The sequence below is a fragment of the Stenella coeruleoalba genome, assembly GCF_951394435.1.
Source record: "Stenella coeruleoalba genome assembly, chromosome: 9".
NCBI classification, from domain to species: domain Eukaryota; kingdom Metazoa; phylum Chordata; class Mammalia; order Artiodactyla; family Delphinidae; genus Stenella; species Stenella coeruleoalba.
Window position 1 is genome coordinate 38,104,209 of NC_137155.1, and position 17,341 is coordinate 38,121,549.

Here is a 17,341-nt window from a genome sequence, read left to right on the forward strand (position 1 = left end):
CTCTTATCAAAGCTACAACCAGAACAGTTTTGAAAACGTACCAGCAAATTGAAGAATAAAATGCCACTACAATTGTTATTAACCCTATTTTGCCTGTGCATTACTTATTGTTAAATACATAGTAACTTTTATTTCGCCATGTTGCTTCAGTTTTTATGCCTTGATACTCAGAGAACTGCTCTTGCATAGAATGGAACCACATCCAACAATTTGAGAAAATATTTGCATGGATACTTATGAGATTAATTAGTTATGTCATAATTAAACAAATCAAGTTGAATAACTTCTTGCAGGTTTCTTTTAATTGCACTGAGGATCAAATCTCAACATTTACAAAAAAAACAAACTATTTTATATCTCTGAAAACATCTAGAATTTGAGAACGGACCATCTGCTACATCTATCCTAAATCGAAAACTTGGATTAATGATTTGACTGCTTCACGTGGCTAGGTGATATCTGTTACAGTTGATATGTCACAGTTGATCCATTTCTCCCTTAGTGTTCTGTAATAAATATACAGAAATTTAACAATAGGTAAATATTTAGGGTATATAAAATATAATTATACTAATTGCTTCCAATTGCTTTCTCTACAGATGAGTTTTAAAAACAAGGTTAAATAATTTAAAAAATAAACTAGTAACTCTCCTGAGTTTAATCATAACAGCTAACTTTGATATGCAGTATTTAAACATTCTGTGTAGGTCGCTCTTTCATTTCTTTCATAACATTTATTAAATAATTTATATGAGTTAAAAATCAGGTTAGAGAAAAAGTGACGCTGGGATCTTCAGGTGATCTTCTTCACTTGTTCAGGGACAAGTAGAGCAAACTCTTTAGGTGCTTTGCTACAACTAAAACTTATCTTAAGGTTTGTATGTTGTTTCTCTTTGTGTGTTTTCATCAATAGGAATAGTTTTTTTGAACAGAAGTACATTTAAGGATATTAGGGGAAAATAAATCTAGAGATTTAGGTAGAAAGGCCTAGAGTGTCTAAGGATTTTAAGGGTTTTTTTAATAGGTAAAGGAAATCATGAATGATATTCCTAAGATCAACGAGTTAAATTTTCCACTTAGGAAAATACTTCTAAAGCCAATGTGAACAACAGGCTTAAGTTAAAGAGAAGACCAGGTATGAGTTATTGAAGCAGTCCAATCAAATGATAAAAACTGGGAGGGCATTTGGGATTGTAATAGAGGCTGGGGGCACAGTTAGAACACATTGCAGATATATGGTCAAAAGTAATAGGTTAAAAAAAAAAAAGTAATAGGTTACACTTAGTATGTCAAAAAGAGTTACAGTCAACTCAGTTTTCAAGATTGTGGAACTGAGTAGAGGTAGTTATGCCATTACTTTTTATTTTTATACTTTATTTTATTTCCCTTTTTTCTCTAATGGCTAGTTTATTGATACACTAGTCGATACATTTGACGGTGATAAACCAGTTGTACTAGGTATGAATATTGAAAAATCAAAATCTGTCTATAGAATTATACTTTGATTAACTATAACATAGTAGCCTTTGAAGTCAGAAATATTTAGGTCCTTGGCACTAACTAGGAGCTTTTGGCTTTGGGCAATTTGCTTGACTTTTCTGAGCCTCAGCTTTCTGTCTATAGAATAGGAGTGGTGGTAGCATTTACTTAAGGGGTTATCGTGAGGATTGAAGTATAGCATACACATAACATATTAATACTTAGTGCGGTTCCTGGAACACAATAACATTTAGAGAGTTTCCATTATATGCAACAAACATATTAAGCAAACACCTAATTTTATTTTTCCACTTATGGATAATAGAGTGTATCACTATCTATGAAGATTAAAAGGAGATATTGGAGGCTTTAAGAAAGAGTTTGGCATAAAAGCATGCACTGGTGACAGATAAATATACAGAAAGTGAGAAAAGCACTTGGAACAAAAATAATTGGGTTGTGTCCCAAATGCATTTATTGCATGTATGTTATATACTGGATATTGTATCTGGACCTGTGGGAGAAATAGAAATGGTTAAGATGATCTTTGCTATCAAAAAGTGTCAAACTATTAAATATATTTTCAAATTGCTGACAAAATGCTTCAACTCAGGGAATTCTTAAGCCCTGAATTCTTAAGTCTTTACCCAGTTGTAAAATGTCAATCCCTCACTCTCACATGCTGGCTGAGTATTTCCTAGTCTGCCTTCTATACCTTCCCATCTTGATTTTTCTCCCAATAATAACCCTGGTATATTTGGGCCTTGATGGATTAGAAAGAATAGAATTTATAGGATAGTATATATTTGAAACCATTCCAAATTTTTGGTTATTTTGTTACCATTAGTTTTATTGATTTTATTTTATTTTAATCTACAACATTAAATATATAACCATATGCTATTATACTTTAAAATAATCTCATTTGAGATTTATTAAGTGAAACAGTATATTCCTGCTCAGAAGCTTTTTCTATGTATTCTATTTCACAAATTCTTACCATCCTACCTGAATCAGTTTTCTTTGTTGCTAGATTTCCTACAAAGAGGTAATTGAGTGAAATTGTGCTACTTTTTTCTTCTTTTTTTGCTATTCCAGTGTCCATACTTCAACTATATAAGGAGGACTTACAATGTAAAAGACACTATTTTAAGCACTATGTGATGCAGTGTTGTGTTGGATCTTATAGTCTAGCAGGGAAGAAGAGATACTTGTAATTCTGCCTGCACACATACCTTCATTAAGAGAACTCCCTTTGGAAATTTTCTTTCAAAATAAAGATGCAAGTAAGCAGTCATTAAAAACTGACATTGTTAATGAAAATTATATATGCATAGTTGTTCCCAAAATCTTTATTGAGTTTTTGAGGAGAAATAACTTTTAGAGCATATGGTGTGTGCCTCAGTAACAGCTCACAGCAGTTCTAGTGACAGCACTGAAACATAGGCAAGACAACGTCCTACTCTGTGAAAGTAGGACGGATTCCTGCTAAGTACAAAATGTAGTTGGATACAGACTCTTGATCACAAGATATACTGAAAATCACGATAAAAATAATCTGCTTAAAATTCTTCTAATCCATTATTTGTATTTCATAATTACTAAAATAACTTGGAGTAGCATTGTTTGGTATTCTTGCCATTTATCGTCTTACTGAAAAACATGTTTCTAATTTTCTCTTTACTGAGACTTAATAAATGTTAGTTTTAGGTAAAGACAAGTACAACTAATAAATTATGCGCCTCTGAGGTAGTAAAAATAATTTCATTTGCCAAAACTAAGCTTTAAAAATCCAATGTGAAATTCACACTTTCACTTTCACTCTTTAACAGAAGTTTCTCCATGGCAGTTTTAGGAGACTATCAAGGAGCTCTCTGAAATTTGAAGTAATGAACAATAAATTGCAATACAAAATAAGCATAAACAATGAGACATTTAAAGTGCACAGTTTTCTTCTGAAAGTATTTTAATATAAAAAAATATGTATTTGAAATCTCAGGAAGTTAGCCATGCTACATATTAATTTATATACTTTGGTTCAGTGACCTTTACATCAATGTTCAATTTAATATAATTAGTTAATGATATAAATTAGACAGCAGAATTGAAATGGAAATGGTGAAAGAAAGCCTCTAATTTAAGTTACTGCCTACCTCATTTGATCAGAGTTCTTTTGCCCAGTAGCCAACAGTATTGTACACATAGCAGGTACTCAGTCCATACTTGCTGGTAAATGAATTAAAGTCATTTCTTTGTGAATGGTTTTAGCTAGTACCTTAATCTATAATAGTTCAATGATTCCTTTCTTCTTTTAAAGATCACTTATTAATCAGCTGTGTATACAAGTTTGTTAGAAAGTGTGAAAATTGGACAATCTTTTGTGTGATATAAAAGTTATAAGATCCTATTATATAAAATGATCCTATTATATAAAAGAGTCTTACGATCCTATTATGGTCATATGATCCTGTTAAAATGTGTTAGACCATGTGATCTCCTGCTGCAATCCCTCCAGTAACTGTTCCTCTCTACCTTAAAACCATAATGCTTTATTGACTGTCTAGTACATGTTACAGGATCAGCCCCCATCCACACACCACCAAAGATCCTATCTCTCTAGTCCTCCCTCAGTCCTGCTCGGGACCCCTGCTTTTCCTCACTAGCTCCTACAGCAAATCCTCTACAACAGGACCATCTTAATACCTCAGGATATTCGCACCACCTGTTTGATCTGGAATGTTCTTTCTCCAAATATGTACGAAGCTCTCTCCCTCATCTCATTTAAATCTTTATTCAAAGAACCAATTCTCATTTCCTAGTCCTCAGATTTAAAACTGTAAGCACCCCTCCCCCATATATAAACATTTCCTTCTTTATTTTTTTAGGCAACATTTAATACCTTCAGACACTGTACTTTTATCCTGTTTATTTTGGATTTTTTCTTATTCCCTTCATTAGAAGATAAGCCTCCTGGTGGAAGGAGTTTTGCATATATCAGTAACATTTTTACCACACCACTGAGAACAGAGCCCAGTACAAAGTGGATGTATGCATGATGAACATTTGCTGAATATGAGAAAATCTTCATCCCAAGACTGCCAAAATAAATTAAAGTAATGATAGAATGACGACATTTATTTTCATTCACTTTGAATCTACTTGGATGAATACTAGAGTTATTTCTTTAGTATTAGCAGGGATTTAAACACCAAGAAACCAGATGGTCAGATATAGTAATGAAAGGCATATAGAAATGTGTTTTTGGGTTTGTGCCAACTTGGCAACAACATCTGAGCAGCTTCCCAAGTTTGTATTCTCTACAGATTCTCTGTGTTATCTCCCTAAATAGTCTGTGCCTGTTCCTTCAGGAAAAAAAAAATGAAAAAGCAGTTTTCAAAATTTTAAACATCATTTGATGTATCTGTCTTTGAGCTTACAGCCAGTTCGATTTTTGAACACTCATTCAATTGCCTGACCCTACTTTTTTCATTAGTGTTTCGATTGCTATGCATATAAATGATCTCATTCTATTTAAAGGTCACAGTCTTCAAAAACCAATGCTAATGCTGCTAGATGATAGCAGTAGAAAACAAGATACTTAAATTTCAAGATATTCTGCTAAATCATGAGATAAGGAAAATGTATAGATTGAGGACATTATCCACTTACAGAAATGTTTGGTACTTTGGACAGCATAGAGTTTTAGAAAAGATTGGAAAATCTTTTGCTAATAAGAAAAAAATGGGTTAACCAGTAAAGGCATTGAAGATTAATTCCTCACTGAATCTGAAACACTGAAGCAGCTGCCTTTTGGCTCTGAAGAAGTTTGGGGTTTGCAGCATTTTAAGCTGTGTGTAATGACAGGAAATGTAAGAGAAAGGAAGTTTGCTGCCACCAGTAATGTAAAGAAGTTGGAGGAAAAAGTTGACATCATCAGTAAAACTTCAGTCATGAATAGGATGACATCATCTCATGGAAATCATTTAAGAGCTAGGGAAATCTTTATTCTATTCTTATGTCTATGATAAGTTTTTATTTTTTTAAAAGTAAGATAATCTATTTTTAAAGACTTGCTTTCTGAAGGCAGTAATTTGCCAATGTTGCCTGACACAGAAAAATTACAGCAAAATATCTAAGACCCCAAAAACAGAGGGTTAGATTTGGAAAAATGCAATGAAATTCTAGTTTCTTGGACCAATAAAGAGGTGGGAAAATTAAGATAATGAAAAAACCCATCTAACCTCAAACAAGTGCTTCTTTTTACTTATTCCTTTTTTTCTTTTACTATTTTATTTCTTTTACATCCTATGTGTCCAAGGGTGCGTTAAGTGCTTTATGTCAATTTATTATTACGTTTAGGCAGCAATGCTGAACAGTTGATCTTATATGGAGGAAATTAAGGTGTAGTGATGTCAGATAATAAAACTAAGCTATTTTTTGATTGCTGAGCAAGGGAGAGCTACAACACTGGAGAAAATTCTGAAAGTTTTCCTGAGATCTGAAAAAAGAAGGACCAAGGAGAAATGTATTCCTTATTAAGAGGGATGTCATGTGTTAAGTTCACTTCTTCCTTTTGGTTGTCTATTTTTCTGGTTTTCATCATGAAATCACAAGCACCAATTTCAAGGAGGTCCTATGTGGGTTATCACGCTTGAGATGTGGCAGATTTTTCATTAAAAAGAGAAAGTATGTTTCTTGCCCCAAATCACTCAGGTGGTGAGTGGAGGTATTGGAATATGAAACAAAATCGTTTTATTCTGGAGTCCTTGTTTTTGTTTTTGTTGGTTGTTTGGTTAGTTGTTGTTGTTTTCCTGCTCCCACATCAAACCCTTGGCTTGAAATAATTGTTTTAAAATATAATCTTATTGTAAAGGAAGATTCAGAGAAAAAATTTTCAGCAATTATAGTCTGTGTTCACATTTTATTACTTGGTTTCTCAAAAAACAAAACAAAAAAAAGTGAAAAACAAGTAAACAACGACAATTTTAAAAAACACCCACCAAAAAACAATGAACCATGTAATGATTTGTTAAATGCAAATGGAAACATTTAAGTTAATATGGTTTTAAGGCCCATTCGTCAAATACCATTTGGAATTCTTCCTAACAAATCAAGAGGTTGGTATTATAGATGAAGAATTTGAGGCACAGAGAACTTAATAAATTGCCCACTGTCACACAGTTGGAAAGTGTTGGATCTGAGAGTTGATCTAGGTAGTCTGACTTCAAAACCATGCTCTGTCATCTGTTATGTTTCCAAACACAGTGCTGACTACAAAAGGGTACAGGAAGAAAAGCAACTATAAGTAACTTTGATTTTAATCACAATGCTTGTGAATGTTTACCATATAAATTTCCTATAACTTTGCATATAGCATTAACTCCTGCGTTCCCCATAGACCTTCTTACATGTTGAAGATTATTGACAAGTGTTGGTCACTCATCCAGCTGAGTGTGGATTACTTCTCTTTTGATACGCCATCCTGAGGAATCCTATTAGTAAGAATAGGTGCCCAGCTCAAGGCAACTTATTTGGATATACTAGTCTGGCTTCTGGCCTCATTTGTGTATTTTGAAACCTTGGCTTCATTCATTGTGGCAATTTGCTTTTTGAAAGTACTTCTGCTAATTGATGCTATTCTTTATATATTCATATTATTCACAGTTTTTAGTTTTGTGGTTCAGTCCTCTAGTAGAATTTACAATATTCTGTGGTGGAGGTGATTCATTAAATATGGAAGGAAATGAAGTCTTTTCACCGCCACCAATATAAACATCTGAAGTGCCCTTCTGAGAATTAATAAGCAAAACAAGACTAAGTTTAACCAAAAATGTCAGATTAAGTTGTAGACAGAGTCTTGGAACCAATAATAAGTAAAGTGACGTTTTTGGTTTTGTTTTGTATTAGCTTGAGGTTATGTTAGGTACAAAAGCATACACAGTACATATACTTAAAGGGCATGCGATCTAATCTGCAAAAATTTACTTTCTCCTAATGATACCCCTGTATGTCTGATTCCCTTTTAGGTTTATTCAAAACAGTACAATAATAAGATTAGTTGTTCTCTACCACCTTATCCCAATATTTTTACATAGGAAAAATAGACTTTTTGTATCCAAAATATCAGTTTATGGAATTAATTTTATTCTCCTCTGCCAGGATTCTGTAAAAATTTAGGAGCATTAATCTGCCAAGTTTTATTTTTTCCTTATTTTTAGTTTCATGTCAGTTACGTTAAACTGGGTAATAAAAAAAGTGCCCTTCAAGGGCTTCATATGAGGCCTATAGCCCTTGCAGTCTCTTGATCTGGACAGATGTGGCTTTATCTCAGTTTCTTCTCTGTAGGTTTCCTAGTCCCTTCAAATGGCCTACTGGATAGTATCCAGCACAGCTCCAGGGGCCTTCTCTTCCATGAGGTCTACAGCTATTTCCTAGGCAACGTTTATGCATTATTGTCCCTGCAGTCACAAGGAGGGTTGGCCAAGCCCAGTACAATACCATTTTCTTGTCTTTGTCCCAAGTACCTGTAGCCTTGTCCTCAGTTTCCCAGGCAGGAGTCAGATCCTGGCCCACTGTCCTCATTTACTTGGAGAAAGCAAGCTCTCCTAGTAGCTCCTGTGAAATCCTCTCATTAACTTGAGGATAGAAATGGCTCCCATCACCATTTCCCCAAGTGGACATGGAGATTCCCAGAGTAGCAATGGTTCTTTGCATGTAAATGTCTACGCTTTTATAGTCCTGCAATGAGTAAGAGTAAGCATGGATCGTGAAGTAGATTTCTTTGAAAATCTGCATAGGAAGATTTAGAATTTCACTGTAGAATTTTATATCCATTCGTCTTGGTGTTAGGGTGAAACTTTCATGTCAACCACTTTCTCCAATTGTCGAAAACAATGTTCAGACAAAGAAGGGAGATGAGAGAAATACCTTTCTTTCTGAGTATTCATGACTCTCCATTGGCATCTTCACATAATTGTCTGATTTAATCATCATAACAACTTTACGGGATTGGGAATATTATACTCAATTTACAGAGGAGGAAATTAAGTTTCAAAGAGTAAAAATGTTAAGACCACATAGATACTGTGGAAATAGAGATGTCTGAGTGAAAAGCTCCTGGTTTTCCTGCTCCATTATTTCAGGTAAGACATACAAATCTACTAACCAGTGTCAACCTAGGACTGACTGCCGGATTTACTTCTCAAATAGTTACCTTCCTTTTGTAGACTTGGATTTAAGAATGTTTGAGGTCATGTCTCCTACTAATGATTTTGAGCATAGCACAGAATCTTAACATTGGCTGAGTCTTAAAATATATGTTTGAATTTTTTTTCCAGACAATAGATTTTGAAGGTTTCAAGCTATTTATGAAGACATTCCTGGAAGCCGAGCTTCCTGATGATTTCACAACACACCTTTTCATGTCATTTAGCAACAAGTTTCCTCATTCTAGTCCAATGGTAAAAAGTAAGCCTGCTCTCCTCTCGGGTGGTAAGTTTAATTATTTACTTTAAAAATGTATGTAATGCAAAAACCTGAAAGGGAAAAATCATTGTAAGTTCTCTGTAAGCTGAGATGATTTGTTTAAAAATTACCTTTATTGCAGGATTTATCCTTTCATACTGAGACTGTGCAACTAAACATTAGAGAAAATATACTTTATCATTATTCATCACTTGTCATTTCAGTGTCTTAGAAGTCTATGTTTAGGTAATAATTTTAAGAGATACTTCCATCAAATATAGGAAAGTGCTCTTTTAAATGACTGGAATATATATATATATGCGTGTATATATATGTGTATATATATATATATATAAAAATATATGTAGTCACAAGGAAGTTATGTAAAAACATAGTATTTAATATCATTTGTTCAAATTACCAATATACTTTCACATTTTTAGATTTGTAAACTCAGAACAGAGTTTAGATTTTTCTCTTAGATACTTAATTCAGTTTGTCACCATAGAGATGGTTGGTTCTCTCATTAGGTGTAGCTTTTTAGAGATGCCTAATGCATTACTACCTGTCACTAATTGTATCACTCTCCACACAGTCAGGAAAATAGAAATCTCACTATATTACTTTAGAAAATGTACAACAGGAAACTGGTTAAACAGTGTTGGAGAGTTGAAAAAGTGAAGATGAGCACTGAGACACAGAGGTAGAACCACAGGAAGCAGATGCCTCCCCTGGGTTGGAGTCTTCAAAACCCAGAAGCTTGGAAGGAGGACCTCTAGGAGCTGGGAGGCAGAGTTGGGGGGTGGGTGTTGCCTGGCAGGTCTCACTGTCAGACTGCTGTGGAGGGGATCCTTCCTGATTGGCTCTGATAGCTCAGGAGCTCAGGGAGGAGTGTGCAGCCCTGGAAGTCAGACCTCTTACAGCATCACCATGGTCTGTGCAGGACTGAATGCGGGAGCTCACTGCGCCTTCTTGGTGTGGCAGTAAGCTGCCACGAGACTAGAGTGCCTTGCTACTGGCACCAGATGCTGGGACGGTGAGATGCTGGAGAGATCTAACAGATAAGTGCAGGTAGACCAGCAGGAACTTGTCCCTTCTCCCTCCTCCCTTCTCTTGTCTCTCTAGTGCCCCCTGTGAACCCAACAGGTTTCTATCTGGCAATGGAGAAATATAGTCTACAGCAGTGTTTCCAAAACTCTTTGATCTCAGGACTCTTTTAGGCTCTTGAAAATTATTGAGGACCCCAAAATGCTCTTGTTTATATGGGTGATATTTATTTCTATTTACCATATTAAAGATGACACATTCTAGAAATTACAATGATCGTCCCCTCAGATGTTGACAAAAATAACATCTTTATGAAAAATGACTATTTTCAGAAACAAAAAAAAATTAGTGAGAAGATTGACATTATTTCACACTGTTGCAAATGACTAACATCCAACTTCATAGAAGACAGCTGAATAACCACATCCGCTGCTGTGTTGCCATATCATGTCAGGTGGCCCCTTGAAAAGTCCACTGTACACCCATGAGAGAATGAGAGTGAAAAAAGCAAATGATATCTCAGAATCATCACTGATAGCATTTTGACCTTACAGATCCCCTGAGAGGGGATTAAGTATCCCGTGGGAGCCTCTGGTCGAGACTTCCCGTCCTAGCATCACAACATAGGATATCGAAGTGTGGGTAAAGAGGTGAGGAGAATTTTACTAATTAGCACTCTAATAAATAAAAAGCTTAAAACATATAATTAAGAAATAGGTGATTGAGCCAGAAACAAAACTTGGGCAATCTGATGAAGAGTCCACACTATTAAGCCTTACGTTGTGCTGCTTCCCTTTCTGTTAATGGAGTAAAATATTTTTCCTTGAGCAATCACATGTTGGTCCAAGCTTTTTAAAACAGATGATCCCTTCAAAATATAGAGCAATTAATATGCTTATAACCTTTAACTACCCATCAAATATTTTTTGTTCCTGAAATGATTCCCCTTATACCATGAACTGAGAGGACTCCCCACACTTGCTGTTTTCTCTGAATGAGTTCCGTTTAGTTTGTCCTAAAGTGTGGTTTCAGAGCTTACAAGTGTTTTGGGCTGAAAATTTTTATATGAGACAGGTTTTTACTTGGATCTAGAAATGAAAACTTCTGTGTTCTCCACTTCATGCTATAAATGGATTGCATATTCCTTAGAAATAACAAAGTTGTCCCTTATTTAAATTTACATGAAGCAATACTGTCCTTGGGAAACACTGTCTTCTTTAAGAAGACAAATACTGTCTTGAGGAAGAAGGGGGAACATTTTTTGATATGTTGTCTCTCTGAGTCAACAGACTCAGACTAATTGTGTCACACTTGGAGGAAAGAGACAATCTAATTACTTTGGTAGTTTTATAAGAAATTCAAACCACAAACCCTCTTTTCTTCAGATAGCACATAGTAAGTACTACGTAGAAGATACCAAATTTACAAGGAGTAGAGATCAAACCATGTTTCAAAATGGGAAAAAAAAATAAGGAATAACAAATTGTACTTCTTTTGGGACAATCACACATCCTGCATAGACCTACTTGAAAGGAATTGTAAGATAGGCTGTGTAACCCTCATGCAGCAATAATAAATTAAACTGTGATGCCTTTTCAAAGCGTGGCCTCCACATTTTTTTTTTTTTTTTTTTTTTTTTTTTTTTGTGGCCTCCACATTTTAAGACATAGGTGCATAGTGTCCTTTGTAAGACTGTTTCTCATCCTGTGTATTTTCAGAGTTACCTTTGATAGTGGTTTTTATTCTGGGAAATAAGGAACCCTGGACAGTAATAAAATTTTCAAGGCCTGGGGTAGCCTTGACTCAGAAACTGAAAGATAAATAGATTTTTATTCCTAGAAACTTGCTTTGCAATAATCTAAGTTATCTACGGAAGATGTATTTGTGGTTGAAAAAAATTACAAATTAATTTTGAATAGAGGTGCTATATAATCTGCTTTGTTTATCTGCTCTGAGAGTTCACATATTTCATTACCACATTACCATCAGGAATATGGTAGCCATTCTTGATTCTGTACATCAATTGAACAATATAGGTTTCTCAATAAGAAGACAAACTTTTTAAAAGGAAAAAAATGTTATTCTTGTCAATGAACAATGATCACATACTGGGTAAAAGTAAAGCATTTAGTTTTTATAGAATAAAACATTTAAAAATAATTATAAATAGGTATAAAAGTTATGAGTGTGTATGTAGTTGTGTTTTGTTGAACCTAATGATCCATCTGGCATTTCATGTAGTGGATTATGTATTGTTTTGGAACATTTTGTTTCCGTTAAGTGCCTCTTATCCCCTATTTAAATATAAGATGATTAATTCTGCTGTTCCCATGTTGGTCTTTTAGTTTTTAAATATATCCCCAATATACCATCTTTCCAGCTTTCTTATAACTTTTTCTGCTTCATTGTAAATCCCAAATCCCTAATCCTAAACCTCTCTGCTAGTCCAACAACCAATTTCTGATCTTACCTTCATCCCTAGAATCTATCACTTGAACCATTATCTTTACAGAAATGTTTAATTATTTGGAATCCTTTTTTTTTTTCCGCAAGTGGCTCACAAACCCTCAACCATGGATCACTGTTATGATCCCATATTTCAGTCCCTGCTATTTGCACACTGAGCATAACCAGGGAGAAATCTCATAAATATGCATGCAGGTGGTTGTCACTACACATTCCTAACACCCAGTATTAACATGGCCTTAACACCTCTTCAGCTCTTAAAAAAATCTATTCTGAAAAGTATTTATTCTTGATACTGTCTCCTAGATCAATCAGGTTAAACTTTTTAAACCTCCTTTAGTTTATTGATCTTTCCCCTCACTCTCAACAGATGCCATTTTTTTCACATCATACAAAAAAACAGGTGCTGTCTAAAATAAAATGCTCAATTGTTTCCCACACAACCCAAAACGGTTTATTCAGCTCACAGAGAATGCATATTACTATATTCCAGATGGAGCCCTTCATCTGAGTGAGTGTTCCATAGGAGTCAAACTAAGTGGTTTGGAAAGTCAAATAATTATATTCTACCCAACTCTGCTTCTATTCCTATCTTCTTTCTGGTTGAAAGGAACCTGAGTATTTACCAATTTCCCTACCCTAAAATCTTGGACCCTTCCTACCCTTCACTGCCTCACTACTTAGGTTTAGTTAATCACAAAATGCTATTACTCGTTGTAACTTCTTCTCAAACATTCTGCCTCTGTCAGTTTGATACATCATTGTTTGTGTCCTAGACTATCAATTAGCATGACTCCCAGCCAGGCCCTGCCCTCCCATCTGGAAAATGTTCTTTCTAACACAGAAGCCTGATGATATTATTCATGGGTTCCCAAGTGCAGACTTTCACAATCACCTTGTGGAATGTTTTTTAAACCTTTATTTCCCAAGTAAACATAAATCCTTGATATTTAAAGCCGATTAAAGCAGAGTTACTTTGCTTTGAGGGTGGTGCAGGAGAGGTCTGAGTACAGGGAGTCCTAGTCACTCTGCCTTCCCCCTGCCTCTGGAGACACCCCCTCCTGAAGTGACCTTACGGAGACTCCAGGGCCTGGACAGTGCAGTTAAGAAGATGATAAAATCTGAGTTCCATAGCATTAAGCCAATGCCATGCAGCGTATAGAGTCTGCCTACCGTCCTCATTCTCTGTCTCCTTGCCCCATGCACCCAGATTCTTTTCATATCCAACTGTTTGCTGTGACTTAAAACCTGCTGTGCTTACTCAGGACTCCGGGCTTTTCTGCATGATGTACCCTCTGCCCTTATTTCACAGCAAAACCCAGCTCCTTCAGGTCTCAGCTAATGCTTCATTTTAATTCAAGAGCATATGCTGTGTACCATGCTATGGATGCAGTGATCAGTAAGATGGGATACCTAGAGAGTGTAGCTGGGAAGCAACCCTGTCACCCTTGTTAAAGTCCCACCATCTGCCTCTTGTAGATTAGCTGGGACATCCCTGCCTCTCTCCAAATCCCACCTTTGACAGTTGTCACACAGAAACTCCTGGAATTAACCCTCTTCAGCTAAATTGTTTTTCTTTTTGTGTAGGATAGCAATTAACAGCAGTTATTAATAACAATTACTTTCTCTAAGAATATGGCAATTAGAAGAGAATGTGATGTGATTTATTAACTGGTTCAGACACTCATACTATATATTCCTGTTGGGCTCCCCAGTGTCCAAAACATTGACTTTATAATAGGAACATCCTTTATTAACCATAGGTCAGTGTAAGAGTTTTTGTTATTTCTTATTAGTTGTTTTATAGCACACAAAGAGAAGATTTTCCTAGCACCGTTTAAATCAGATCATGTAGTGAATTGACCAGTCGTACCATTTAATTATTCATTTTATTATTTCCTTAATTTATGCCTCCAACCATTCATTTTTAAAAACACATTAATGTGCCAGGAATTCCACAAGAAAGCTGAGGATGCTTTAGAGTCAGGGAAAAAAACAGATAGGTGGTCAGTTTTACTACAATAAAACAAGTGCTGTGCTGTATGTGTCAGGAGCATGTGACTGAGATTTTAACCATAAATTGAAATTATCCAGGTAGAGGTAGTGGGAGGGATGGGAAGGAATGGATTAGAAGGGAGTTCCAAGAAGAGAAAGCAACATATACAATTTCTGTTTAAATCTTAAAATCATGTCCCATCAAAGGACAGTGCACAAACTTTAAGACATTCAATATTTATGCATTCAAAAATATTTATTGATCACTTACAATGTGCCAGGTACTATTCAAATTACTGGGAGTACATCAGTGAGCAAAACAGAGCTACCCCTCCCATAGTCATATACATTCTAGTGGTGAGAGAAAGACTCCTAAAAATAAAAATTTGTGGCACGTCAAATGGAATGAATGCTGTTGGCAAAAATGAATCAGACAGAAAGTGCAGGTCAAGGCTGAGGATGACTGAAAGTCCTAGGTTTCTCATGACTGACTGAAACTGGGATGAGGGTCATAAGGTCATTTTTGATGGTCCCAGAGTAGATAGTAGTCATGACCTTGGAAGTATTGGGCACAGCCTGGAGGTAGAGTTGGGGGAGCAATCCTGGCAGGATTAGAGTCCTGACTGCCTTCAGAGAGTGGAGGAAGGTAGACTTATGGGGAGTCTTGAGAGATCTGGGGCTGTGCCTTGACTCAGTTGGGCTGGGACAGATGACATGACTGGAGGAGAGATGAGGTGGGTAGCCAGGACCCGATGGTAGAGAGTGTTGTCCATCATGCTGTGTTTTGAATTTTATCCAGAAGAAATTGGAGAGCCATGAAAAGGATGTAAGCCAGAAAATAATTACACTGTCAGTGGTGTGGAAGCTATCATGAAGACAGATGAGGCTAAAGATATATAAAAAAGTTCCAGGGCTTCCCTGGTGGCACAGTGGTTGGGAGTCTGCCTGCCGATGCAGGGGATGCGGGTTGGTGCCCCGGTCCGGGAAGATCCCACATGCTGCGGAGTGGCTGGGTCTGTGAGCCATGGCTGCTGAGCCTGCGCGTCCGGAGCCTGTGCTCCGCAACGGGAGAGGCCACAACAGTGAGAGGCCTGCGTACCGCAAAAAAAAAAAAAAAGTCCCAAAGATATTTAAGATTGAGAATAATAAAAACTATCTCTGAAAAACTTCAGGTACTTTATCTTGGGTCCCCTCTCATTGCTCATTTGATGTGGCAATGGTTAGTGAATTCTGTGAAGCTACAATATCAGTAATGGTGTTTAGCTCTTTTCATGTTGTCTGTACAACCAGAGAGTCATACCACAATGGCATTTTTTAGACAGAAAAGGAGAAACAATGCCCTTTTGTCCATAAGGAAGTTAATCAAGTTAAGAACAGAAAATTGTGCAATGAAAATGAAGTACTTAAACCTTCGGGAAAATGTTCTTTTGCCAAATGACCTTACTGAGTGTTCTTGCCAGGAAACACACTTCATTAACTGTGCTGAGAAGAAAGTATTACTCTTATCAGTACTGTTTTAAGGATAGTAAAAATGTGTGTGTGTATGTGTGTGTGTGTCTGTGTGTGTGTGTGTGTGTGTGTGTGTGCGTGTGTGTGTCTGTGTGTGTGTGTGTGTAGTGTAAAGTAGCTTTATAGGCCTTTTGTGTCTAATAAGCTCCTTCAGTTTCCACCATGCAAACAAGGGCAGGCCAGGTTCCATAAAACACAAATTGAACAGAGTACAAGACTTATGTAGCTATGAGATGCGGAGATTCTGGGCACACAGTAGGGCATTTCAAATATATTTGTGCTTTTATCACTGTTGATATGCTTTATTGATAATAACAATTATAGTCTGTGCAGCTTATATACCTACATACAAATGCCCTAGAAATAAAGATACAAGAATTTCTATCTATTGGCCAATAAGCATTTATGTATGTCAGCCATTACATTTTTTATGCCTCTATAGTACCAAATTCAGACTTCTAATCATTATTAGTAGTAGTAGTAATCTAAAAATTATTTTACTCCAATAAATTTTTTATCCTGAAACCCTGAAAGCCCTAAAAATCCTTCCCTGAAACCAGAGAAAACTCCGTAACTTCAAGGCCCCATTGATGATAAAATTACTGTCGGTAAAAGAAAAGTTTCTCCCAAATCTCCTCTTTAATTATTAAATGGGTTTGAATATACTGAACTTGATTATATAGGTTTCTTTATTGTTCTGTCTGAATATGCTAAGTAAAATTTTGGTTTTCAAAGTGTTCATTTTTGCTATTAAATTTATTGACCCAAAATAAAGGGGTTTTGTATTTTGAATTGCATCTTAATAATTACATATTAAATGATAGTGTTATCTTAAGATTTTTGCATAATATGTTAACAAATACTTATTTACAGTTTTTGAGATCCTCATGAGGGCAATAAGATATTTAGTACTTTACAGAGACTCATATCAATCATAATATTATTTAATTTGTGTTATGCTCTAAAAATACTTAGTAGCAAGCTAGAAAATGAGCTATGGTATTGAGCATTTGCTTTGATCTGCTAGAAGAAAAACCCTATGAAAATGGGAGTTTTCATCTCCTTTGTTCAGTACTTTATCTCCAATGCCTGGAACCTGGTTTTACATGCCTGGAACCTGGTTTTACATGACTAATATTAAAGGACCTTAATATTTATTTAGGTTTATGTTTATAAAGGATATGTTAGTTGTATACCTATTAAAAAACACAGTTAAGAAAAATCATTCATAATCCATTTCCCATAAGAAAATGCAGGTAAAGATTTGGTAAATATGTATTTTCGTGGGTGTATTAAGTGGATGGCCCAAGGACTGATCTGAATGGAAGATGAATTTAGAGCTCTCAGCCATGGCTAGGATTTCTAATTTCCTTCCAAAGGT

The 17,341-nt window shown here is 35.7% G+C and overlaps 1 protein-coding gene across 24 annotated transcripts in view; it reads left to right on the top strand.

Moving 5' to 3' along the window:
- Positions 1–17,341, top strand: part of DGKB (diacylglycerol kinase beta) — a 909,303-nt gene that overhangs the window by 363,491 nt on the left and 528,471 nt on the right. For all 24 annotated transcript variants that reach the window (XM_079932538.1, XM_079932527.1, XM_079932534.1 and 21 more), the window contains one exon: positions 8,817–8,970. In XM_079932538.1, coding sequence (XP_079788664.1) covers positions 8,817–8,970 — 154 coding nt within the window. The remainder of the gene's footprint in view (positions 1–8,816; positions 8,971–17,341) is intronic.